This window comes from Pongo pygmaeus, chromosome 23 (assembly GCF_028885625.2).
Source record: "Pongo pygmaeus isolate AG05252 chromosome 23, NHGRI_mPonPyg2-v2.0_pri, whole genome shotgun sequence".
NCBI lineage: Eukaryota > Metazoa > Chordata > Mammalia > Primates > Hominidae > Pongo > Pongo pygmaeus.
In genome coordinates this window covers 49,223,140-49,246,160 of record NC_085931.1, presented here as the reverse complement: position 1 = coordinate 49,246,160, position 23,021 = coordinate 49,223,140, and the positions used below count along the sequence as shown (strand labels likewise).

General features: G+C 55.3%; 1 protein-coding gene and 1 long non-coding RNA gene across 9 annotated transcripts in view; one reads left to right on the top strand and one right to left on the bottom strand.

Moving 5' to 3' along the window:
* TMEM184B (transmembrane protein 184B) overlaps positions 1 to 22,770 on the top strand; it is a 52,491-nt gene extending 29,721 nt beyond the window's left edge. For 3 of the 7 annotated variants that reach the window (XM_063663245.1, XM_063663249.1, XM_063663250.1), the window contains 7 exons: positions 11,607 to 11,697; positions 12,193 to 12,268; positions 15,500 to 15,591; positions 16,774 to 16,943; positions 17,387 to 17,581; positions 19,384 to 19,404; positions 20,320 to 22,770. In XM_063663245.1, the coding sequence (XP_063519315.1) occupies positions 11,607 to 11,697; positions 12,193 to 12,268; positions 15,500 to 15,591; positions 16,774 to 16,943; positions 17,387 to 17,581; positions 19,384 to 19,404; positions 20,320 to 20,597 (923 nt within the window). In that variant the 3' untranslated portion in view covers positions 20,598 to 22,770. The remainder of the gene's footprint in view (positions 1 to 11,606; positions 11,698 to 12,192; positions 12,269 to 15,499; positions 15,592 to 16,773; positions 16,944 to 17,386; positions 17,582 to 19,383; positions 19,405 to 20,319) is intronic. The other 4 variants (XM_054469534.2, XM_063663251.1, XM_063663247.1 and 1 more) reach the window with 3 other exon arrangements.
* On the bottom strand, positions 8,345 to 13,233 carry LOC134739340 (uncharacterized). Of its 2 annotated transcripts, XR_010125954.1 has the most exons (3): positions 12,162 to 13,233; positions 10,002 to 10,894; positions 8,345 to 9,902 (listed from the first exon to the last, which is right to left on the bottom strand). It is a non-coding gene; the product is annotated as an uncharacterized LOC134739340 (long non-coding RNA). The 2 variants fall into 2 exon arrangements; XR_010125955.1 differs by having other exon boundaries at positions 8,345 to 10,894.
* Positions 22,771 to 23,021: the final 251 nt, after the last annotated feature.

Sequence of the window (23,021 nt, the reverse complement as noted above, 5' to 3'; positions counted from 1 at the left end):
GGGTTTCACCATGTTGGCCAGGATGGTCTCAATCTCTTGATCTTGTGATCTGCCCGCCTTGGCTTCCCAAAGTGGTGGGATTACAGATGTGAGCCACTGTGCCTGGCCAAGTTCACCAGCTTTTAGCATCAGAGGCAGTGGGGCCTGCTCCTTGCCTTGTCCCTCCACCACTGCTCTGGGTCCTAGCCCCACTCTTGCAGCTGCCTCTGCAGAGTCAGTGATGGGGCAGTCCCCCCCATCCTTGTATTTCCCCTCTCACCCTTCCTTCTCAGTGCCCAAGAGGGGCCAGGAGGGCTCGGGAGGGAGTGGAATTTGCCTGGGCTGGAGAACTCTGCAGATCCAGCCAGCCCTTCCTGAGGACCTGCTCAGAGCTCGGCACTACAGTCATTTGCTTTTTTTCTTTTTTATTTTTTTTTTAGAGACGGAGTCTCGCTCTGTCGCCCAGGCTGGAGTGCAGTGGCGCAATCTTGGCTCACTTCAACCTCCACCTCCCGGGTTCAAGCAATTCTCCTGCCTCAGCCTCTCGAGTAGCTGGGACTACAGGCACACGCCTCCACGCCCAGTTAATTTTTTTTTTTTTTTTTTTGTATTTTAGTAGAGATGGGGTTTCACCGTGTTGCCTAGGCTGGTCTTGAACTCCTGAGCCCAGGCAATCCGCCCGCCTCGGCCTCCCAAAGTGCTAGGATTACAGGCGTGAGCCAACAAGCCTGGCCCTGCTTTTTTTCTTTGTTAACAAAATTCTGCTTTTAAAAAACACTAAAAAAAATTACATTTATTAAAGTAATATAGGCATGTGGTTGAAACACAAAACTCCCCTAACTCCTCACTCTGAAGTTCGCTGTACTTTCAACTCTTTCAGCTGTTTTCTTCCTAGAATGACCTAAAAATATGCTTGTACTGGTTTTTGTTGTTGTTTGTTTTTCAGTTTTATATGATGTTACATGGTGACTTCCTACTATAGAAGGGCTTTATTTGTTTAAGAGACAGGTCTCGTTCTTTTTTTTTTTTTTGAGACGGAGTCTTGCTCTGTCACCCAGGCTGGAGTGCAGTGACGTGATCTTGGCTCACTGCAAACTCTGCCTCCTGGGTTCACGCCATTCTCCTGCCTCAGCCTCCTGAGTAGCTGGGACTACAGGCGCTCGCCACCACGCCTGGCTAATTTTTTGTATTTTTAGTAGAGATGGGTTTCATGGTGTTAGCCAGGATGGTCTCGATCTCCTGACCTAGTGATCTGCCTGCCTCAGCCTCCCAAAGTGCTGGGATTACAGGCGTGAGCCACCGTGCCTGGCCCTGAAGAGACAAGTCTTGTTCTGACAGACACAGGCGTGTGCCACCACCATGCCCCGCTAATTTTTTTTTTTTTTTTTTTTGTAGAGACGAGGTCTCACTGTGTTGCTCAGGGTGGTCTTGAACTCCTGGGCTCAAATGATCCTTCCGCCTCCGCCTCGACCTCCCAAAGTGCCGGGATTATAGGCGTGAGCCACCGCATCCAATGCATTTCCTTTTCTTGTGTAACTTTTTGTTTTTGCTCCAGTTACTACTTGCCTTCTTTTAGTTTGCTGAATTTTCTACATATACCTTTCATTAGTTTATTCCTAAATACTTCAATTGAATTTAAAAAACAAAACCAACCAACCAACCAACCTACCAACCAACCAACCAGTCCTGCTTTCAGTAAAGCCAGGCCAATCCAGGAATCCCTGAGCTCTGCCATTTTCCCTGTGACGCTTCTCCTGGAGCCTTCTCCCTGTGCTGCAGTCAGGAATGCCTGCTTTCCAGGCTCCCGCTGCTCAGCTGTTGCCCTGGCTCTTTCATTCACCATCAGCCTGGAAAGTGCTTCTCCTGTGCTGAGTCACCTGTTCCGTGGAGGCTGTTTCCTCCTTGTTCATGGTTTGCTCTCCCTGCCTGGTTGGAGCACGTCTTCCAGCAGCTTCCTGAGAGAGAGTACATGGGAGGTCTGTTTTGTGGAATCTGAAAATATCTTTAGTATATTGTTCTATTTGATTGGTATTCAAGGGAAATACAATCCTAAGTTGGAAATCCTTCTCCCTTTAAATTTTGAAGGCATGTCTTCACTGTCTTAGATTCTGATGTAATTTCTGGAAAGTCTGCTGTATTCGATCGCTAGTGCCTATATGTGTGTGTGACCTGCTTGTGCTCTTCTTTTTTTTTTTTTGCTTTTTTTTCCCCCCCCTCTCCTCTTTGCATTTAGGATCTTGTCTTAATCCCCAGTGTCCTGAAATCTCACAGGAGGTGGGATAGTCATTGTGCTTAGCAACTTGGCGGGCCCTTCCAGTGTGGATGCTCCTGCCTTAAGGTTCTGGGAAGTCTTTCTGTATGTTTCTTTGATCATTTCTTCCCCTCCGCTTTCTTCCAATCTCCCTTTCTGGAATTCCTGCTAGTAGGACCTCGTGCTTCTGGATTGAGCCTCAAATTTTCTTTATAATTTCCTGGATCTTTTTTGGTACTGTTTTCCATGAACTTTGTTTTGTTTTGTTTTTTGTTTTTGTTATTATTTTTTTTAATCTCACCTTTGAGCTTTTCTATTGAATGTTTTAGTTCCTTTATCATGTTTTAAAATGTCAGTAGCTCTCTCCGTTCTTTTTCTTTATGATGCCTTGTTCTTGATACAGGAGAGAGTATTGTTCTTTGGTCTCTGGGGATGGTCATTGCAGTTTTCGTCTGTTCCCTACATTGTCTCTAACTCTTGAATTCCTTTCTTCTGTTTGTTTGCTTTGGTCTTTGACGTTCTTGTTAGAAGCGCTCCTCAAATATCAGTGTCCTTGGCTATTTTTTATATATAAGAATGGGGCTTAAAATACTAGCAACTCAGGAGGCTGAGGCGGGAGGATGGCTTGAGCCCAGGAGTTTGAGGCTGCAGTGAGCTGTGATCGTGCCACTGCACTCCAGCCTGGGCAACTGGGCGAGACCTCATATCTCCCCGCCCCAGAAAAAAAAAAAATTGTTGGGCCTCCTGATTGGGTGATGGAACGTGGGGTGTTTCCTTGGCTATTTGTATGCAGCATGGGGGGCAGGTACCAAATGAAGCCTTTTTAAATTCTGGGACCTGTTTCTCTAGAGAATAATTTTTCATCTCCTGCCTCAAAACACTGAACAGCCTGAGTGACTGGTACAGCGTGGCAGAGATCTGAGAGGACCTCTCGCCCTTCGTATTCAGGCTTAGTCTTTGGATTTTCTCCAAGTCGTCCCATTACTGCCCTCAGCTGGACCATGTTCTGAGGATAGAGCTGTCTCAGCCTCTGTTGAAACTTGTAATCCAGTGGCTCCACGTGGAGACTTTTAACCAGCTTCTGCATCTGCATCCTCACCCACAGCCACCAGAGCTGCCTGGCATGTGCAGTGCTAAGGTTTTCTAGGGCTCTGGCTCCCACCCCCACCCCCACCCCCCTAACCGTCCGCCACTCGGTGACCATGTAGCAGTGAGCACGTGGCGTTCAGAGCTTTGTTGATGTCGCTTGGCTGTTGCCATTCCTCTTGTCCTTGAAGGTTTGCTCCCCACCCCACCCTCATTCCTTCTCATTTCAGTGGCATTAGGAGGGCGAGGAGGGGGATAGTGGAGATAAGTGTGTGTTTAGTCTGTGAACCTGTGACTAGTGCTTCCTGTTCTCAAAGAGAGGGCTGAGTCTTGGAAGAGGGCTTAGTGCCACGTACCATCTGCGAGGGCTGGAGTTCATAGTGCTGGCATGTGTCACCAGAGGGTGTGGAGGGGCAGGCAGATGGGGGCAGGGTGGGAACCACCCCCCATATGCATTCCGTGTTTGATTGTGGGGTTGGGGGTGGGCCATAAAGACAACTCTGAGACAGTGCTGGGGAGTTCTGTGATCAGAGGCACAGGGCCTTGGGGTTCAGAGGCAGGAGACAGTGTCTGTATGTCGCTTTATGCAGTTGCTGTTTGTTAGGAATGTTTGCATGGCATTTCACAGTTTTCCCACGTGTTTTTCATCAGTTAGCTCATTCTCACCTCCCAAGTACCTGGCAGAGTATATATATTATCCCCATTTACAAATGTGAAAACAATTTGAATAGGCTCTGAAACTTGCCCAGAGTGACCCAGATCTTGTAATGGCCAAAGGCCAAACTCGCACCTGGGTCTCTGAATCCTGGGGCTCTGTGCCAGCGTGCTGAAGGAGAGGACAGGACAAGTTTCTCCCCTGGAAAAGTGTGAACTCCTGTTAGGGAAAGAGATTTTAACGCATGAAAGCAACAGAGAATGATGCTTCATTCACTGTCCAACCGGGGTGAGCACAGCCGAGGGCCGCAGGTGCAGGGCCACACAAGAGCCAGAGGCTAGTTTGCTGCCAGAAGGACTCCCTGGCTGGCCGTGACTCTTACAGACAGAGCCAAGGATTATAAGACCTCGATAGTGGCCGGGCGCGGTGGCTTATGCCTATAATCCCACCACTTTGGGAGGCCAAGGTGGGCGGATCGTGAGGTCAAGAGATCGAGACCATCCTGGCCAACATGGTGAAACCCCATCTCTACTAAAAATGTAAAAATTAGCTGGGCGTGGTGGTGCATGCCTGCAATCCCAGCTACTCAGGAGGCTGAGGCAGGAGAATCGCTTGAACCCAGGAGACGGAGGTTTCAGTGAGCTGAGATCGCGCCACTGCACTCCAGCCTGCGACAGCGAGAGACTGTGTCTCAAAAAAGAAAAAAAAAAGAACTTGATAGATCCGAGTGCAGAAAGACATTCAGAAGAAGCCAGTAGAAGAGAGGTCAGAAACAGCATTCAGGGAGGAAAGAAGCAGGAATAAGCAGGATCAGCAGAGGACAAAAAAGCCACGAGGGGGCTGGGCGCGGTGGCTCACGCCTGTAATCCCAGCACTTTGGGAGGCCGAGGCAGGTGGATCACCTGAGGTCAGGAGTTCGAGACCAGCCTGGCCAACATGGAGAAACCCCATCTCTACTAAAAATACAAAATTAGCCAGGCATGGTGGCGCATGCCTGTAATTCCACCTACTCGGGAGGCTGAGGCAGGAGAATTGCTTGAACCCAGGAGGCGGAGGTTGCAGTGAGCTGAGATCATGCCATTGCACTTCAGCCTGGGCAACAAGAGCGAAACTCCGTCTAAAAAACAAAAAAAAGCGAAACTCCGTTTAAAAAAAATAAAAAAGCCAGTAGGGAGGAGAAGAGGAACCATTTGGCACAGCTTGGAGTCTGGGGTCACTTGTACCGCGCAGACCCCTGCCCCCTTGGTTGCAACACACTGTGCCCATTCTTGTCCAGGATGATCACCCATCACTGCAAAGAGGCAGAAGAATGTTCTGAGACCCCTATTTTCTGATCAGAGAAGATTTCTGCCCAAAGTGGGCAAAATTAACTTTTCCAGGCTCATCCACCAGTTATCTGAAATACAGAATGCCCCCAGTCTTTCCAAGTAACCAGAGTGTTTTTCTGCAGCAGAAGGCTGAGCCATGAGGCCAGCTTTAGGCGCTGAAGGTGTGCACAGGCGGTGAGCTTAGAATGGCCCAGTGTGCCCAGGGTCATCGAGGTCCCGCACGCAGTGTGTGGCACACAGTAGGCGCACAGCGAGTGTGTATTGAAGTTATAGCAAGTTATATGAGTGTGTCTGCCTCCTGACCCTGGGAGCTGCACGCAGAAACGTGGGAGGGCAAGTACTGAGTCTTTTCTCAAAGCCCAGGGGCTCTTGGGGTAAGTGTGTTAGGTGCTCCGTGCCTGAATTTCCTTATCTGTAAGCTGGGATAGCTCCTTCCTTGTGGGGGAATGGGGTTGGCCGTTGCGGGGGTGTGAACATGTAGAGCCTTATAACTGCTGGGTGCTGTAGCAGTTATTACATCACAGGGCAGCTGAGAGGCTGGGTGGGGAGCAGTCTCTGGGCTTGCAGCTTCCTACCCAGGCTCAAGGAGCTGCCGATAGGAAAGAAGGCCATTCAAAAGAAGCCAGTAGAGGAGAGGTCAGAAGCAGCATTTGGGCAAGAAACAGCAGCATGCTGGCAAGAAACAGGAATAAACAGGATCCACAAGGGACAGGAAAGTCACGAGGGAGAAGCCTGGAGCCTTGGGTTTGGAAGGGACCGCTTTAGAAAGTCTGCTGAGGGGTCACCCAGCCTGATTGCTTCTGTTGGCAGCAAGCTCGCGACTTCCACCTCTGGACTCTGCCCGTTAGAAGTGGTTTCTTATAGGCCAGGCGCAGTGGCTCATGCCCTTAATCCCAGGACTTTGGGAGGCTGAGACCAGCGGATCACTTGAGCCCAGGGGTTCAAGACCAGCCTGGGCAAGATGGTGAAACCCTGTCTCTACAGAAAAAAAACAAAAATTAGCCAGGCATGGTGGCACACGCCCTGTAGTCCCAGCTACTCAGGAGGCTGAGGTGGGAAGATTGATTGAGCCTGGGAGGTCAAGGCTGCGGTGAGCCGTGATCGCATCTGTGCGCTCCAGCCTGGGCAACAGAGTGAGACCCTGCATCAAGAAAAAAAAAAAAAAAAGGAAATGGTTTCTTGTATTGAGTATATTGAGTTGCAGTCCTTCTGGGGTCTGCCCCTGAGAGTCCCATCTGCCCCTGGGAACAAGGTGCTTGTCACGTCTATTAAGAGAGTGACCCCTGATGTCTTCTCATCCCCAGCACAGTCCTTGTTTTGTGTTCATCCTGGTCCTTCTCTCCTGATAGTGTGCATTTGTCTCTAGTTTAAGATGTGGTGTCTAGAATGGAGCAGAAAGTTCCAGGTGGGGCGTGGGGGTGGGGGGCGGACAGCCTACTCTCATTCCAACGATGGAGGAGTTCCTCCCAGAGGCTGGCCCCAAGGCCATCAACTTTCCAGTCTCCAAAGACAAAACCCTCCAGAGAAGACACAGCCTGATTGTCCAGGCCAGGAGAGAGAGGCCCTGCGGTCCCTCACGCTGGTTGCTGCCCTCTGGACTTGGCCCAAGGGCTCCTTGGTCATTTATGAGAGGGCTTAGCACAGAGCCTGGCACACCAGCTGTGGTAGATATTTAGGGAGTTGTAGAGTCATTATGTGTCTCCGAAGCCTCTTCAGGGGTCTGCTGCTGGAGCCGTGGTGAGAAGGCCGGTAGGCAGTGAGCTGCTCGGTCAAGCACCTCCCTCCAGCCCCGTCTCAGCTTCTCTGCTCTTCTTACATCTACGCACGCATCTTTTATTTGTTTCCAGGGGATGTGTTGAGTTTTCCATTTTAAACACCTTTGCTGGGATGTTGGAGGTGGTGTTTCACATGGCTGTGTACTTTCCAGGAGGGAGACTGATGTGTCCAGTTGGTCAGTGGGGCTGGGCTTGGGCCGGTTGCGTCACGTCTGAGGAGATTCTGTCTCATCTTCTCCAAGAATTAGGGAGTCCGTTATCGACTCATTAATGATTCTTTAAAAGGAGCTGTCAGCAAATTGGTACTTTACAGACTGGCTGGCCCAGAGCACCTCCAAAAGGTCAAGAATCTTGAACTGAGAGAGACGATGACATTTGATGATTCTGATCAGTTGTGTGCAGAGCCGGTTACGGATGGACCTCGACCACGTAATTCAAAAGTGTGCTGACTGCTGACATGTGTCTTGATGCAGGAAAGGACACGAGCCCAGGCGCCAAGCCTTTCTTGGGAGAGGACTGCAGGGATGGGCTCTCCCGGGAGGGAGCTTCCAGATAGAGAGGGCTCATGGGCCTGGGGCCCCTGTGGCTTCCCTGGAGGGTTTTGTCTTTGGAGACTGGAAAGCTGATGGTCTTGAGGCCAGCCTCTGAGAGGAGCTCTTCCAGTGTTGGAATGAGAGTGGGGTGTCCCCTCCTGCCCTGCCTGAGCCTGTTGTCATGTCAGGCTCCCCTGGGGAGATGGTCCATGTACGTCTGTCCGTTCCTTCCTTCAGTGTTGATGGCGTGTTCGTAGGGGCCAGGCCCTCCGGTAGTCATTGGAGGTAGGACTGCATTCTACCTGCAAGGAGTTTACAGTCTGGAAAAAGCTGTAGGTAACGCACCGTGGACTCTTGACTGTGCCCTCAGCTCATCTAAGGCTCTGCACGTTCACAGCCCCTCACCCCACCAAGGGAGGAGTTATCCCACTTACAGATGAGGAGATTCAGGCATGGAGCGCTTAAGACACTTGCCTGAGGCCACACAGCTCCTAAGAGGTAGGACCACAGTCCACACCAAGGCAGGCTGGCTCCAGGGCCCATGGCTCTTTACCTTACTTGATGTTGCTTTTGTGCCAGAGGGATCAGGCAGAACCCAGAGAGGGGTGGTGTGTGAAGTAAGCGGGGTGCAGGACAGAGGAGGCGGCATCTCAGTGGAGTCTGCCTCTGGGGTGAGCAGAGGGACCAGAATGTACCATTGCGTGCAGGCGTGAGTGATCACGGCACGTCCCAGGAGCTTCAGTCATGGTTTTATCTGTATTCCACTTACCATGGCTGTGCAAATAACTACTGCCAGAACACACTAGTGTAAAACAACCATCCAATTTCTTCATGGATATTATAGGTCAAGAATTTGGACTGGGTGCAGGGGAGATAGTTTGTCCCTGCTCCGTGACCTCTGGGCCTTGGCAGGAGAGCATGAAGGCCGGGGCAAATCACCTGAAGGCTCACTCCCTTGTGTGCCTGGCAGTTGATGCTGGCTGTCAGCTGAAGGCCTCGGTTCCCTCACATGAGCCTCTCTGTGCGGTGTCTCCAAAGGCTAGCTCGTGCTTCCCCGCTGCATGGCGACTGGGTGCAAGGACAGGCACTCAAGGGAGAAAGAGCCAGAGGAAAGAGGCCTCTTCCAACCCCTACATCAGATGTCACAAAACATCACTTCGGCTGTGGTTACTCAGGGCCACCAGATGCAAAGGGAGAGAACAAGACCCCACCTCTCAGAGGAGGGGTGTCAGCATCATGAGATGTGGCAGTCTTTAGAAAATGCAACCGTTGGCCAGGCGCAGTGGCTCACGCCTGTCATCCCAGCACTTTGGGAGGCCGAGATGGGCGGATCACCTGAGGTCGGGGGTTCGAGACCACCCTGGCCAACATGGTAAAACCCTGTCTCTACTAAAAATATAAAATTAGCTGGGTGTGGTGGTGCGCACCTGTAATCCCAGTTACTCGGGAGGCTGAGACAGGAGAACCACTTGAACCCTAGAGGTGGAGGTTGCAGTGAGCCAAGATCTTGCCACTGCACTCCAGCCTGGGGGATAGAGCGAGACTCTGTCTCAAAAAAAAAAGAAAAGAAAAAGAAAATACAACCATCACGATATAGCTGGGCCTGGCTTAGAATGGACACGGTCATTGTGCTTGGCCTTGTGAGGTTTTGAACAGAGGTTACTGGCAGGCTGACATCAGGTTTGGCTTAATGCCCACCCCTTTCCCTTTGCCCCATAGTTCTTGCTGGTGAAGAGTCATCTGGAGATTGGTGGAGACTCGTCTGTCCTGAGACATCCTGAGCTGCCTCCAGCACAGGCAGGCAGTACACATGGCCCTCAGCCCTGTCTAGGGGCTCCTGGCCCTGCACGCAGCAGATAGACAGTAATGGTCGTGACAGCCAACACCCAGCGCAGTGAGCCCCGGACACACTTCTGAACACTTTCATGCTCACACCTCACAGCCACCTGCCAAATTGGTGCTCCTGTGATCCCCTGTGATAGATGAGGAAACTGAACCCTCTTAGGCTCACACACATCGCATACCTCTGCTGTATGTGTGTGAAGGGCGAAGGGACAGTCACAACAAGGCGTGGTCAGTGCTGGGGGACATATACATGTAGATGCCACCTGGAGATGGGAGCTGTTAATGGATTAGGGCAACCGTGAGTGGCGTAAAATGCCACGAATGTGTTCCTTTCCAAATCACTGAAGGCCAGCTTTGCCTAAAAAACATCACCAGGGCTTTCCACGCTCCAGTTCAGTCAGTGAAACAGTTGTGGTGTGCCCCGTGTGTGCCACGAGTGGCGTCTGTGTCCTGAGGAAGGATAGAGGGGGAGACCAGTCATTGTGACACAGGGTGGGAAGCACTGGGAAGTGTCTGCAAATCAGGTTCCGTGGGTGGGAGGGCACTCACCTCCATGATGGTCACCGGGGACTTGTCACACTGGGTGCCATCCCAGCTGGGGTTGATGGATCCTGAGAGTACAGTGGGAAGGGCGCTAGAGCCTCTGGGATCTAGGAGTGCAGAAGCACCGAAGGGTAGAGAACCTGCTCTGGGGAGAAGCGCAGCATTAGTGCTGCTCGGGAGTGGCGGGAGCTTGGGCAGGGACCAGGTCACCCATTGAAAGATCAAGTGCCAAGCTGGGTGGCACCAGGGAGCCTTAAAGGACTCTGTGCTGCAGGGGCTGGCGGGGTCGGATGAGAAGAAGCTCTCTGGCTGGAGGGCCACCGTGGCTCCCTGGACCTGTTCTCCTGACTCTGTTCTGCCCGTCCCCTTGGCCTTGTGCCTTTGCTGGATGCCCATCCTCATTCCCATGTCCTCACCCTGGCCCTTCCTCTTGCGTTCTTTCCTTTTGGATACCCTCTGCTGCACCCCTTTTCCTCCTGTTCTCCACACTCTCCTCCATCCTGGCATATCCATTTGCCTCTAACACCCTTGCAGGCAGCAGCCTTCATTTTGCTGACCCAGAAGGAACCCCCTGACCAGGAGACCCGTTACAGCGTGTTGCTGCATTTGTAGCATCAACATTTACAGCAGACTTGCTGTGCCATCACTCCCTGTGGCAAATTTTGGGTCTTTGTGGAGATGTTGAGCCGAGTCCCAATTTAGAATGAGCAGCCCAAGCTTCCCGAGGTTTTTACTGTGTTCTGTGTGCTGCCGTGTGCTTTGTTGTAGCTCATAGTGCTGTGCGTATTCCGGATACCACTACAGGTTGTTGACTGGATGAAGGTTCTGCCCTCTCTCTCCTGCTTGGAATTTCTCCCAAGATTTTCGCAGAGACTGTTTTGTTGTTATAAAATTGTGACCTGTAACACACAAGTATGTAAGACAAATTTTTTTTATAAATACATTAGAGATGAGGTCTCGCTATGTTGCCCAGGCTGGAGTGCAGTGGCTGTTCAGAGGTGCGATCCCACTCTGGAGTTTGACTTGCTCTGTTTCCAACCTGGGCTGGTTCACCCCTCCTTAGGCAACCTGCTGATCCCCCACTCCCAGGAGGTCACCGTACTGCTGCCAGACTTGGTGCAGACACTAGATCGACATTGCACACTACAGCCCAGAACTCCCAGACTCAAGACGTCCTCCTGCCTCAGCAGTAGCTGGGACCACAGGCGCGTGCCACTGCACCCGGAAAAACTAATAACGCCAATACTGTTTCGACCCAGGGTTGACACTGCCAGCCCTCCCAAACCTCCTGAGTACCCACCCTTATCTCAGCCTCCTCTGGCCTCCCCACATAACCCTGAACTCACGGCAGTCCCTTCATAGTATTACGCCAGTGCAGGGGTGCATCCCTGGATAAGATAATTTAGGTGTGCCAGGTTTTGAACTTAGGAGTGGGAGGTCAGCTGTCTGTGTTCTTGACAGGCTCCTTTTGCACAACCTTATGTCCCCCAGTCTCCTCCCTGTTGCCACACACGGCTGTGGCTCTTTCACTTCCATTGCTGTTGAGAATCCCAGCATCTGTGGACCCATTTTGCTGATTTGACTGGTTTCCCCTGGACACTCTTTTCACAGCCTTGGTCATCTATAATTTCCTGAGCCTGTGCTATGAGTACCTAGGAGGAGAAAGTTCCATCATGTCGGAGATCAGAGGAAAACCCATTGAGTGAGTCTGGAGTCTTCCCGGAGCCCTAAACCACCCTGTTTCCTGGGCTTGGTGTACCTCGAGCCGTCCTGGCACCAGATGGACACAGACCATGTCTGCCCGTGACCTTGACCTGCTGTGCCTCACCACATTTCCTGAGCAACACCATTCTGGGCGTTTTAGGAGGGCCTCTGCGGCTCAGTCTTTCTCTCTCTCTCTCTTCCTGTCTCAGTCTTAGTGCTTTCCTGTCTGTTTCTGCCTCCTGCAGTTTTTACATTCAGAGCTCTCCAAGTTGGTTTGTCACCCCAGGGCCAGTGCAGCCCTGTGTCCCTCCGCCTATGGCATGTGCAGATGCCCTGCCATGCCTCTCCCTGTGCTTGGCCTCGGGTTCAAAGTCTGCCCGGGATGTGTGCCCCAGCTCGTCTGGATGGGTGGGAGGGCGGCCTTCCCCCCACACCGTTCCCAAGTCCTGGCTCTTCACTCACCACCGCTGCCTCCTATGCTTGTCTCTTCCAGGTCCAGCTGTGTGTACGGCACCTGCTGCCTCTGGGGAAAGACTTATTCCATCGGATTTCTGAGGTTCTGCAAACAGGTGCGTGCCCCCAGCAGCTGCCGAGGTCAGGAGGAGCAGGGTGGGGACTGGGAGACCCTGCTGTGGGCTGCCCTGGGCCCCACCTATAGAGGTCCCCTTTCCTATGAGGCACCCCAGGCCCCCAGCACCCACCCCCCGAAGCTGTTAGGCAGGCACCACATTAGCAGGGTGTGCTTGGAGGGGCAGCGACTGACATCCTGGGAGTGTCTGCTACACTGTGGGCAAGAACTGATCCCAGACTCTTGCTCATGTGACCAAGTCTCGGTGTGTGTGAGAATCAGAAGTGCATGGGGATTCTAGAACCTCCACTTGAAAACTTCTCATCAGCTGCAGCTAGGGGGCAGGAGGGTTTTGGCATTAAAGACACGCCAGAACAGGCCTGTGCCGTCTCTCCGTCTCTCCCTGCGTTTCCTGGTTGGCAGTCCAGCCGCTCTGGCTTCCTGGGCTGACCTCCCTGTGGTCTAGAGTAGCCTGGGTGGGGGCAGTGTGGTGGGGTCGCTCAGTGTGTGGGCCTGGGTGTGTGACCATCTGAGCCTGATTTCCAGCTTTTCCTCTGACTGTGTGACCTTGGATAATTGGCTTACCCTCTCTGAGCTTTAGTTTCCTCCACTGTAAAATGAGTGTAACGATACTCCTCTCGAGAGATGGTTGTGAGGATCAGATGAGGTCATGGATGTAGAGCTTTCAGCCCGGCATGGTGGAGCGCACGGCCTCCTGTTCAGGGAGGCAGTCTGAGGGGATCACGCCCACTCTTCATAACCTTGCGTTAGTCTCCTCTGGGGCTCCGTAGGGGCTCTGTCATGTCAGCCCCTCCAGCTTCGCCAAGAGTAGTCACGAAAGTACATGAAACCCACAGCCAAGTCACGATGGCCCCGGAGGGCAGGGCCTGCTGCTCCCTTCTGTGCAGGCCACAGGGCGGGCACACCCACAAAGCCTCCACCTGGACATGCCAAGTCTCCAGTTCTGCTTCCAGACCTTCCTTCCCTAGCATGTTCCCAAATTCAGAATCTCACCACTGGACCTGCAGGGAAAGAGTTAAAACTATCCTGGGTTCAGGGTGGGGCATCGAGAGCCATTGTTTACCAGTTGGTGCAGCCACCCAGGTTCCGGCCAGCTGTGACTCACTGCCTTGTTTGATGATTATATTGTCTACAGAATGTTGAGTTCATGATTGTTAGCTAGTGCGGCCTTGTTAGAAATTATTCCCCAGCCCTGTGGGCTCAGATGTTCTGTTCTTGTTCCTGGCGGTGGCAGGGAGAGATATAAGAAGAAAGAGAACAAAAGAGGCCTCTTCCTTTCTTTACCAAGGCGAGAGAGCACACCCCACAGCTTTGTCCTAGAGGCACAGAGACAGGCCTTTGACTCCTCAGGGCTAGCGCTCAGTATCCAGATCTTCTGGAGAGATTCCCTACTTAAAGTAGAGATTCCCAGATCAACCACCACGACCCTAGCCCGTAGGTGAAGTTCTGGAATGGAGCCCTGGAACCTGGCACATGTCTGAAGCTCCCCAGAGGGTTCTGATGTCCAGCCCAGCCTGGGAACTGCTGACTGGTCCAGGGTATGGTCAGGTGATGATTCTGGGGCCTACTGGCCTGGGCTCTGCTGTTGCTGCTTCAGCTTCTCTCTGCCTCAGTTTCCTCATCTGTACCATGGGGATAATGATAGCACGCATGTCAGGGGGCTGTCATGAGTACCAGGTGAGCTGACCCAGGGAAACACCAGCCTGTTGCTAGGCTCATAACTGGAACTCATGCAAACTGCCACTCTTCCCTTTTCCCCAGAAGGTGCCAGTCCCACTTCTCTAGGCAGGATGACAGGGCCAGGGACGTTCTGTGGGGCTTTCTGAGAGTGAGACTACACATCTGCCCCATCACACAGGCCTCTCCGTATGGCAGCCCCATGGTGCGGGCTGCCTGGGGCTCCCCTGCAAGCCCCACTCAGATCCCCAGTTGGGGCAGAATCTGTAGGTTCCACGGATCATGGTTCCTGCTCCAGGCTCCTCGTCCTCTTTGCAGCTACACTAGCTGAGCCTTTTGGATTGGATTTAACCACCCCCCCAGCTCCTCAGAAGGGGTCTTAGGGCTTAGATTTATTTGCTTTCAAGATAATGATGATACTAGTGATATTATGGGCACTATGGGTCCCCCCGTAAGGAATCGGGGAAACCTGGCTGAGGAATTCTTTCCATGGCTCAGCCAGCTAGCAGGCACCGTTAGTGCATGTACAGAGGCAGGAGACTCCCGAGAAGACGCTGTGCTTCCTGGCTGTGCCATCCCCGCAGCAGTGGCCCTGTGGTGTGGGAAGTGACTACGTCCTTTTCATCAGGGAGTCTGTGCTCAGAGGCCAAGTGTCCGCCCAAGCTGTCCCCAGAGTTCAAACTCAGATTTTGAGACTCTGGAGTCCACGTCCTCTGGGCTCCTGCAGGTCACCTCCATCCCCAGGGTGACGTCTGCTGACCAGAAACCCTGCACCCAGGCCCAGAGAGTGGGGCTAGGAACCAGACAGCGGGGGGACATGGAGGATGGGAGGAGGCCCTCGCCCGCGCCGGCTTCCCAGTGGCTGGTTCCTTGAGCAGGGCCCTAGCCTTGCCCCGGGCACCAAGGTCTCCAGGACCTGGCCCTGCCCATCTCCTCGGCCACCTTTCTAGTGCGCAGCCCCTTGCACCTGTCCACCCTCTGCCTCGGGGCCTTGGTGCAAGCTGCCCCCTCTGCCTGTCGAGCCTCTCGTCTCCGGCACCCTCCTGATGGTCCTGGCTCGAGAAGCTTCCTTGTGTGCATCTCCTGTCCCCCACCTCCATTGTGCCCTGCCACACTGTTCCTCCCTTCCTCCCTTCTTCCACATGCTCATCTCACACATGGCACTGCGCTGGCTGCATCTCCCTGTCCCCCGCCTCCATCGTGCCCTGCCACACTGTTCCTCCCTTCCTCCACATGCTCATCTCACACACGGCATTGCGCTGGCTGCATCTCCTATATGTTCTGCCCCCCGCCCCACGCAGACAGCAGTCCCCTGGGAGCAGGACACGGAGCCATCCCCCCTATCTCCTCTGTCCTTCCATCCCCTCCATCCCCTCGTCCCTCCAACCCCTCCATCCCTCCATCCCTCCGTCCTCTCCGTCTCCTTCGTCCTCTTTGTCCCTCCATCCGGCACAGTTCCGGCTGCCAGAGGCAAGGCTTGCTTCATGCCTTCTGCGCTCCTCCTCCACACCCGACCTCCTTTTCCCCCCAACAGGCCACCCTGCAGTTCTGTGTGGTGAAGCCACTCATGGCGGTCAGCACTGTGGTCCTCCAGGCCTTCGGCAAGTACCGGGATGGGGACTTTGAGTAAGCAGCGGGTGCTCCCCGGGGTGTGTGGGAGGAGCATTGGCACAGGCTGGTGCCTTGCCTCAGGGAAGGGGGCAGCCAGAGTGGCCGCACAGCCATGACCTTCCTGGGTGCCTGGTGCTCACAACCCCCGTGAAGTCCAAGCCCAGCAGTGGACACCCTTGCAGTTGGCCCTGCTGCCGGCCCCGGAGTGAGCCATGGGCAGCAGTCACGTTCATGTCCAGGCTGCAGAGTGGTACCACGAAGGGATGGGCCACAAAGGGACAGTGACCACTGCTGAGGCAGGGAGTGAGAGGGTCAGAGCCCCAAGAGGTCGGCTCAAGTCCACAGATACAAAGCCCCTGCTGTATAAACTGTCCGCACGCATTTCATTCTGGGCTTAGTGAAAGTGACCATGTGGCTGGGCGCAGTGGCTCACACCTGTAATCCCAGCACTTTGGGAGGCCAATGCAGGTAGATCACCTGAGGTCAGGAGTTCAAGACCAGCCTGGCCAACATGGTGAAACCCCGTCTCTACTAAAAATACAAAAAATTAACCGGGCATGGTGACGGGTGCCTATAATCCCAGCTACTCGGGAGGCTGAGGCAGGAGAATCGCTTGAACCCAGGAGGCAGAGGTTGCGGTGAGCCGAGATCATGCCGTTGCACTCCAGCCTGGGCAACAAGAACAAAACTCCATCTCTCAAAAAGAAAAAAAAAGTGACCATGTGTCTAGCCCTGTGCTTTCAAGCTCTTGGCACACACTGTCTATGAACTGTGTAACAGCCCTGCCAGGGCAGGTGAGCAAAAGGAGGTCAGGGGGATGCAGCCGACCGAGTGAAAAGGCAGCAGAGCTGAGCAGCATCACCTATTTTGACGCCTGTTATCTGACTGTCAGGCTATGGCCTCGGGCCTGGCCCTGGCTTCCACACTGGTGTCCAGCGTTAGGAGTGTGGGCACCAGGGCTTAGACAAGTCCGTGAGGCACGCAGAGGCAGTAGAGCTGGTCTGGCCTGCAGGCGCACCCCATATACCCCCACCCCTGTCTGTCGCTTTGATCATCCACTCTGACCCCTTCAGTGGCTCGTTGAGCTCTGCTGGAGGTGTGGGGCTAAGAGCCATGGGGACTGTGTGTGGTGCAGTCGAGGAGAGCCCCTTCCCTCCAAGGGTCTGTCCCAGCCAGAAAATGCTCCCCATCCCGCAGTGTCACCAGCGGCTACCTCTACGTGACCATCATCTACAACATCTCCGTCAGCCTGGCCCTCTACGCACTCTTCCTCTTCTACTTCGCCACCCGGGAGCTGCTCAGCCCCTACAGCCCCGTCCTCAAGTTCTTCATGGTCAAGTCCGTCATCTTTCTTTCCTTCTGGCAAGGTGAGCCCCCTCCCAGCGCCTGGAGGCTGCCCATGCCACCCTGTCCTCTGCGCTTCCTGCTGCCCCTTCTGCTTATGGTCCCTGGTGCATGTGGGGCCTGTTCAGAGGGGCCTCAGCCCACTGGGCACTTGCTGGGGGTGAAATATGAGCCCTCGAGGTCCTTTCCCAGGGGCTAGGGAGAGCTTTGGCGGGCCGCTACATGGATGAGAGGGCCCAGGAGACCCTGCGTAATTGCTGGCATCTTGGTTTCGGTGGCAAAGAGCTGGGAGAGTGGGGTTTCCGGAGGCTGTGGCCTTGTGTCGCTACCCCTGCCCTGCAGGAGCAGCTGTGGCCCTGCTCACATCCTCACTGGGACACGTGGGCAGCTGAATGGGGCATTGTGGAAGAAGAGGGAGCAGGAAAGGGATCAGTCTGGGTCCAGACACCCATGCCTCCTCATCCAGGCATGCTCCTGGCCATCCTGGAGAAGTGTGGGGCCATCCCCAAAATCCACTCGGCCCGCGTGTCAGTGGGCGAGGGCACCGTGGCTGCCGGCTACCAGGACTTCATCATCTGTGTGGAGATGTTCTTTGCAGCCCTGGCCCTGCGGCACGCCTTCACCTACAAGGTCTATGCTGACAAGAGGCTGGACGCACAAGGTATGAGCCAGGGTCCTAGGCGACCCCCGCTGGGAGAAGCAGGGAGCCCCAAACATCCCAGGGCCCTCCCACCTCCCAGCATCCTATAGGTGCGGCTGGGTCAGGACATGGGATCCCCACTCTATACGCAGGAATGGGGCCACAGAGGTCGGGGAAGAGCAGGTGCCTCCAGCACGACTGATTCGGTCTTGGAAGCTCAGGCCACCTGTCCCTTGCAGCAGGTCCAAGTGTGGAGACCCAGGGCTGTTACAGACAGAGACTGTAATGAATAGACAAATTCCCTCGGGCCTCTAACTCCCAACACTGTGGTTACCATTTTGTCCTGTAATTCCCTCATCTCATATACTATTTTTTAAAAAAAGAATACTTCTGAGAAACAGACTCGGATGGTAATAGGTTTTAACAGCTTTCTTTTACACCTGCGAATCTTCCTCCTTGCTAGAACAGTGGTAAGTAGCCCCAGTTGTACTGGAAAATGCCCTGGAGAGCTTTTGAAAGTGCTGATACCCAGCCCCACCCTCGGAGATGCCGCTGTAATGGGTCCGGGCTGGCAGGCTGGGTGTGCTGTGAGAGTTCTGTGCTTTAAGCACTCTCAGGGTGATGTGAAAGTGCTGCTGCCTGGGACGCTCCACTGGGCTGGAAGGGCTGCCTCTGGCCACTGGGCAGAAGGGGCTTGTCCTTGGAGGATGGGGAAGAGGAGGCTGGGAATGCCTGAGACTGAGCCTGTAAAGGGGCAGGAGGGACTGGGGAGAGGGGAGCCTCCTTCTCTGACACATCCACCCGGGAGCCTGGCTGCTGCCAGCTGTCTGCCCGAGTGACTGGAGGCAAGAAACCCACTTTCCCAGGGCCTAACTGCAGGCCCCACATGGCTCCGTGGTGGGTGGTGTGGACTGCAGAAATGTCTGCCTGCAGCGGGGCTCCGCGGCCCACTTCCCGCTCCGCTTCCTCTGTGCCTCCCCTGGTGGGGGAAGACCTACTCTTTGCCCAAAGAGCAGGTGCAGAGAGGCCAGGGCTTGCCACCCGATGGCCCAGTTGGAAGGATCTAGCAAACACACACCCAGCGTTGAGGGCAATGTCCTTTGGACCTGGTCTGGTATACCCTGTGCCCGTGGGAACATCATCCTTGGGCCTGGGGCCTGGGGCCACCCCAAGGAGCAAGGGGGGCCATGGCAGAGAACCATTCCTGCACCACTGGGGCTCAGCAGAGGGTCTCTGCTGCCTGGCCTGAGCTGTCCCTCTAGACATACCCGCGCCTGGCCGGCGAAGCTGCTTGCCCTCTTCTGCCTCCCCACTGGTCCTGAGCCCCCTGCTCCCCTCTAACCCAGGCCCAGACCCTCAGCCCTCAGGATAGACTTAGGTGCAGAGCCGGCTCAGCTGTGCGATTGTAACCCCTCCCTCTGAGCCTCCATGTCCTAGTCTGGGAAGTATTGTGAGGTTTGTAAAATGCGAGGTGTGGATGTGGCCCCAGGCTAGCCTGGGAAGAAGTGGGGATGGGACGTCCTGACCTAGACGTGGAGGCGGAACTCAGCCGCCAGGCGGATGTTTCCTGTTGGCGTGAACACCAGGGGAGGAGTCATCCCTAGGTGGATATCCCCCCTGCCAGGCCCCAGGAGGCACCTGGAGCTTCCTGGGTGCCCTGTGGGGCCTGGGGGGGCGGGGGCAGGGTGTGTGGTGTGTCGTGCTGGTGGGCCTCGGTGGTGGGCACACATGGTTCACTCAGCTGTCTCTTGTCTTCTCTATTTCTTTGGCTTCTCTCTCCGCCCCCCTTGCCCTGCTTTTGCCCGGGGTTTGGCCGTGGGCAGTGCCAACATACGGCCCTTACGGTAGGTCCCGCTCTTGGTCTGCATGTCTGTCCTGCATGTCAGTTCTGGTCACTGTCACTGGCATGCCTGTCTCTGTAGCTCTTCTCCGTGTCCTCATCTCCTTCCCACCGGCACCCCTGGGTGGGAGCGCCCAGAGCACCTGCCAAGGGCCACCCTCTGTAGAGCTTGCCTGCTTCTGTCCTGGTCTCTCATTCTGGAATATGCCCCACCCTCTTCTGGGGGCACAGTGCTCTTCATGGGATATCGGGGCATTTCACGATGTTTCCAAGAGTTCACAAGCTGAGTCAGGAATCCTGGATTCCAGAGGTGGGTTCGTCCCTTACATCCAGGTGTCCTGGGCCACTTTTCCCCTCTGAGCCCATGAGGACAGGGACAATTGATTAGAGGAGATGAGGAGGAAGCCCTCTTAGAGGGAGCCAGTGAGTCGCATCTGCTCCCCTGGGGGTGCAGGCCAGCCTGGTCCTGATGGGGCCAGCCTCTGGCCCACTCTCCAGAGTGGAGGGAGCACAGCACTTCCCCAGGTTGTGGGGGACGCGCCTGGCACCTGTGGAACCGGGCACCCCTGGCTTCCAGGCCCTCTGGCCCCACATGCCCCAACTTCAGTTGGTGCTGAGCCTGCTCTGGCCTCGCTGGGGCATTCTAGGCTCACTGCCCATAGCTTGCCAGTCTCCAGCCTGGGTCCCTTCCCCGAAGCTGGCCCAGCTCCCAGTGGGGGTTTATGTCTTCTCCTCTTCACAGTCGAGCCTCCCCTTGGGGCTCCCCAGCCAAAGAAGTCCATTTTTTCCTGCCCCTTCTCATATCCTGGACCCCATTCTCTGTCCCAGAAGGGGTGGTTGAAGGGCATAGCTTTGGGTTGGGGGGGTCTGTCCCAGGATCACGGGCAGGGGCTGAGCCACCTCCCTCTCACCGTCCCAGCCTCCTCACCTGCCCCTCCCGCCCCCTGCCCGGCAGGCCGCTGTGCCCCCATGAAGAGCATCTCCAGCAGCCTCAAGGAGACCATGAACCCGCACGACATCGTGCAGGATGCCATCCACAACTTCTCACCTGCCTACCAGCAGTACACGCAGCAGTCCACCCTGGAGCCTGGGCCCACCTGGCGTGGTGGCGCCCACGGCCTCTCCCGCTCCCACAGCCTCAGTGGCGCCCGTGACAACGAGAAGACTCTCCTGCTCAGCTCTGACGATGAATTCTAGGTGCGGGCTGCGGTGGCGGAAGTGCCGGCGCCGTAGCCGCGGTCAGGCTGTGCCCCACCTCCAGCCTCACCACCAGGCCAGGAGGCAGCTGGCACAGTGCTCACGCCGCCTTTATTTATTGGACCAGAAACACTCACATGTCGCTTCCAGAGGAACGGGGGACAGCCAGGCTCGCCCATGGGCCTTCAGGAATATTTATACATGGCCCAGCCTGCACTGCCCGGGCGAGGGCAGAGGACACTGGGAGCAAGGCTTATGCCCCTGCTGCCCGTCCTGTGCTGGGGGCATGTTGGGACCAGCCGCACCCAGGCCCCAATGCTTGTGTGTGGACCAGCGGCTGCAGTCTTCTAGCCCCTCCTTCCCGCGAGACTCTCAGGCTGAGGTCGGCAAGCCGTGGCTCCCCCACACACCGTGCAATACCCTGTCTGACCTGGGCTCTTCCCGCCTGCATCCCTCCCCTGTCCACCTTTGTCCAGTGCTAGATTCACCTCACCCCGGGCAGGAGTGGGGATGTGGGCGCTCTGCAGTCCTCCCCTCCTGACCCCAGGCCTCTGTGGCACGCTGCAAGGATCAGAGCCAGACACCAGGAGTCACAGGCCCCACCCAGGAAGGGCATTCAGGGCCCCTGGGCACCACTTCTGTTGAAGCAGGGGTTTCTGGGCCCCTGGGTATCCCCACCCGTCGTGGCCCCTGCCTCATGCCCCTTCCCCCTGGCCTACCAAGGACAGCCCACAGCCCGCACTGCCGGCTCACTTGGGTCCTTCCTTGATAGCTTTGGGCAGAGCCCTTGCTTCCTGGCTGCTCCAGGGCTCAGGGGCTCCCAGCCCTCCTTCCCAGGCTGATGCTGGGTCCTCTCTCTCTTTGGGGCTTCTCCCTCCCATTTCAGGGGGAAGGTCTGAGTCTCCACGTTTCAGACCAGCTTCCGGGGAAAGGCAGTCCGGCAGGGAGGCGGGGAGGGGTGGCCACACGGTGGGGAGCTGGGAGGTGGGGGGAATGGTCCCAGACTCCTCTCGGGGCCCCCATCCACACAGGGCCTGGTGTTCTGCCCCATCCGGCCCCTGGCCCATCTCTTCTGTGCCTTAGTCACATATGAAAGCTCCCCTCCCTGGCTCCCCGTCTGTCCCATAGGCTCCCTGGGGCTCTTAGTTCAGCTGCTGGCACTCGCAGGATCCTGCGGTGCTGGGCCCAGAGCCCTTGGACAGGCCTCAGGAGTGGTCAGGACCACCAAGCCCCTCCTCTCCCCCTCCACACCTCTAGACCTGGGGCCTCCGGAGCCCTCAGCAGGCTGGGCTTATACTAGCTCCTGACTTAGGAAGAGCCTCGTGTCACAACACGTGTCCCTACAGGCAAAGTGTCCTGGCATTTAAAACCCAGATTATCCCTGGGTTTGGGCTGCAGTCACCTGGAGAAGCTGGTAGGGTAAGGGAGAGGGACCCTGCCGGTGTTCACTGGGGATTCTTTCTTTTGGTCCTTCCTGGAATGAAAAGGTTCCCTCCCTGCCACCTGTGAGGAGAGTCAGGGCCCAGCCACCTTCCTGGCCTCCTTCCCTCGTGCCAGAGGCCTGCATGTGGGTGCCAGAGGCCAGCTCTCCCCCTCCATCTTGGGGGGGCCTGACCAGCTGGGCCCAAGCTGCCCGGGAGGGTAGGTGCAGACACAGGCTGAGGACCAGCCCTGGCCCTGCCCCGCCGTCTGCTTTCACCAAGCTGTCTCTCCAACGTGGCTTCCCTTCTCCCTCCAGGCCAAAGTGTGCTGCTGAGTCCCACTCCCTTCGTCTTCGCCTGCCCCAGCGTTGCTGTTTGCGTGGAGGGTGGGGGTGGGGAGAGCTCAGTGGCAGGGAATCAGCGGTCCCTGGGGTCATGGGGACGGGAACATGTGCCCGACCGCTCCATCCCCTCCTCCTCCTTAGGATGCATAACCTACCTTGTCTTTTTTTTTTTTTAATTTTCTTTCCAGATAGAGTAGCTCTTTGTACATAAAGAATACTTGAAAAATTAATTGTATGATGTATGAGAAGACAGAGTCTCCTAGTTTTGTATCTTGTTGTATGACTGCCATGAGTTCCACCAGAAAGCCACTCTATTTTGGTCTCTGTGACATTTTAAATGCGTGACAGAAGTGAGCAAATAAAGTGAGGAAGAAATATATATATGAGATAATATAGATTGTATTGAAATCTCTGCCTGTGGGTGAGGTTTTTCCATCCTCCTCCCTTCCCCCTGCGTTGGGTTTGGGGTGGGTGGAGTGGCTGTGGGTAGAGGCGGCTTAGGAAACCCTCTCCTTCCTGTGTGTAACCTTTCAGTGATGGGGGTTCGGATTGATAGGGACCAAGGTCAAGGCCCAGGCCCCCCTTGGACAAAGGGTCTCCCCAACCTCCAGCCAGTTCCCACCCCAGGACGGCTGGGCCGCAGGAAGTCGATGCTCCTT